The following is a 2,351-nucleotide window of genomic DNA, read 5'->3' on the forward strand; positions in this document are numbered from 1 at the left end:
AGACGTGGGACGGCATCCACGACAGTGATCGCTTTCAGTTATCTGAGCGCCAGACGTGGGACGTCATCCACGACTGAGCGCTAGATGCGGGACGGTATCCATGACAGTGATCACTTTCAGTTATCTGAGCGCCAGACGCGGGACGTCATCCATGACTGAGCGCCAGACATGGGACGTCATCCACGACTGAGCGCCAGACGCGGGACGTCATCCATGACTGAGCGCCAGACGTGGGACGTCATCCACGACTGAGCGCTAGATGCGGGACGGCATCCATGACAGTGATCACTTTCAGTTATCTGAGCGCCAGACGCGGGACGTCATCCACGACAGCGCCAGACACGGGATGCCATCCGCAACAGTATCGCTTTCAGCTATCTGAGTTACCTGATTTGGTTTTTGTCATTTCCTTAGAGGCCATCATAGAGTTGGGCCTTTGTACTTGTTTGTAAGTTTCACAGAAATGCTTGTGTTCAGCCAGTCCCTCAGAATGACTTGGCTTCGCCTGGGTCCTAAATGTGCCGGTCCTTCTTTGCACTGTTTCTGAACCCTCAGGTCTTGCCTTCTCTAACTCTGTGCTTTCTTCTCTGGCTGCATCTGAGGCACCTTCTCCAGGTACTGGCTTTTTTCACTGTTTATTTTCCTGTTACTTACTTTAAATGTATTTTTTGTCTCTAAAATGGCTTAGCTCTGATTCATGACTTGTTCAGTAAAATCATGAACTTCACAGTGCAAAATTCTGCTTAAGAGAGATCAGATTTCATGTGCATTTGCAAATTTGTCATGTTTATCTGACGAGTTTCCTCATTTTCTTTTTATGCAGGTGATGAAACTTACCAAGACATTTTCCGTGATTTTTCCCAAATGGCCTCCAATAATCCAGAAAAACTAAACCGTTTCCAGCAAGATTCACAGAAATTCTGATTTTTTTAAAGAAGGGAGACATTAAATCTGGTGCCCTCTTTTTTACACAGCTGAAAATGCACATTTTCCTCCTGCTTCCATGCTGCACATTCAGGTTTTCTAGATAGTGAATGAGTGATGGGAAAAGGTACATTCCTTGCCAATTCCATGTGGGAACAGCTTTGTGAATTATTGTCTCTGTACCTCTGCATGCCGGGAGGGTACTGTTTTAGGCCTGTTTGGAAATGGGTGCAAGGGACCTGCTTTAGGGGCTTGCTGTGCTGAAACAAGGCCAGAGGTTAGATGAAGCCAATTAGGATGGGTCATTTTGGGAACTTTGCAAAGCCCCTTTTTTAAGGGCTACAGCCACCTCTTTCCATGAGATATGCTTAGCACATTCCATTAACCATGTCCACACAGCCAGAGCTCAGGACCAAGACTGGCTCTGTGGCCCAGCAGAATGAATGCCTTCTCATCCCACATGCAATATATGTTTTTCAAATTGAAGAAGAAAGTCCCTGATCCCAGTGGTCCAATCCCAGGCTCGGGTCCAGGGTTCCTGGCCCCTGGTGAAGCAGCCTTCTACTCCCACCCACAGAGCCTAGTCCTCAGGAATCTGTACTGTCTCCTCACCTTCTGGGTCCCATGCCAGACTGACTGATGCGATAGAATTCTTTTCAAAATGTACTTGAACATATTCAAAATTAAGCTATAAATCAGGATGTCGCTTTCAAAGTAACCACGTAGAAAATGAAAGCTTTAGCTTTAAGCAGCAGATCTGGGGTTCTGTGTGTCTGGGGAAGCGAGGGCATACTTTGCCTCCTTCTCAGCTCTGGCCTCACACAGGAGCCAATTTTCCCCGTCCTTTACTCAAGTCTGACCTGCCCTGCCAGGCACCCATCCTGGCCCTGGCCCAGCCTTAGCAATTAGATGCATGTTCTCTGTTCACAAACTGTATTGATCCCAGTTCTTTTCATTCCAGAGCACCAGAGATGTAGCTTTTGACCTTTTTAGCACAAGGCTCCTTTTTCATGTCTGATGTCCCGGCATCGTCACGTATGCTCTCAACGCTTCCTCTGTGTATGTAGCCACCCCTCATGTGTGATTGTCCATTACTTGTGAATCATGTCACTAAGGAATAAAATTGGAATGTGGACATTTGGTCTCCAAGTAGAGATTTGGAAACTTGACTTCATTATTGCATAAGTGGAGAAATGATGTGTTACCTGAGTAGATCGTAATTTCCGACATTGGATTTTTAAATAGGTCACAGTTAATTACATTATCAAGCGATTTAATGTTAAATCAAGTAGTTCTATGAAGAAAAGCTGTGCTAGAGAAGAACTTCAATAATGAATGTTTTGAATTCTGTCCATTATCCGCGCTTGCCTAGTAGGCAGCGGTCGCTGGTACTTTGGACAAGTGTTAGACTTCGTTTTGTTGTTTTA

The 2,351-nt window shown here is 45.6% G+C and overlaps 1 protein-coding gene across 1 annotated transcript in view; it reads left to right on the forward strand.

Annotated features, from left to right (window-relative positions):
- Window positions 1–2,080, forward strand: part of ACAP2 (ArfGAP with coiled-coil, ankyrin repeat and PH domains 2) — a 141,796-nt gene extending 139,716 nt beyond the window's left edge. Inside the window, exon 23 of the mRNA XM_069083274.1 lies at window positions 824–2,080. Coding sequence (XP_068939375.1) covers window positions 824–924 — 101 coding nt within the window. The 3' untranslated portion in view covers window positions 925–2,080. The remainder of the gene's footprint in view (window positions 1–823) is intronic.
- Window positions 2,081–2,351: the final 271 nt, after the last annotated feature.

The sequence above is a fragment of the Petaurus breviceps genome, unplaced genomic scaffold (assembly GCF_028583685.1).
Source record: "Petaurus breviceps papuanus isolate PSGF00001 unplaced genomic scaffold, PetGlider_PUasm1.0 173, whole genome shotgun sequence".
Classification (NCBI taxonomy): domain Eukaryota; kingdom Metazoa; phylum Chordata; class Mammalia; order Diprotodontia; family Petauridae; genus Petaurus; species Petaurus breviceps.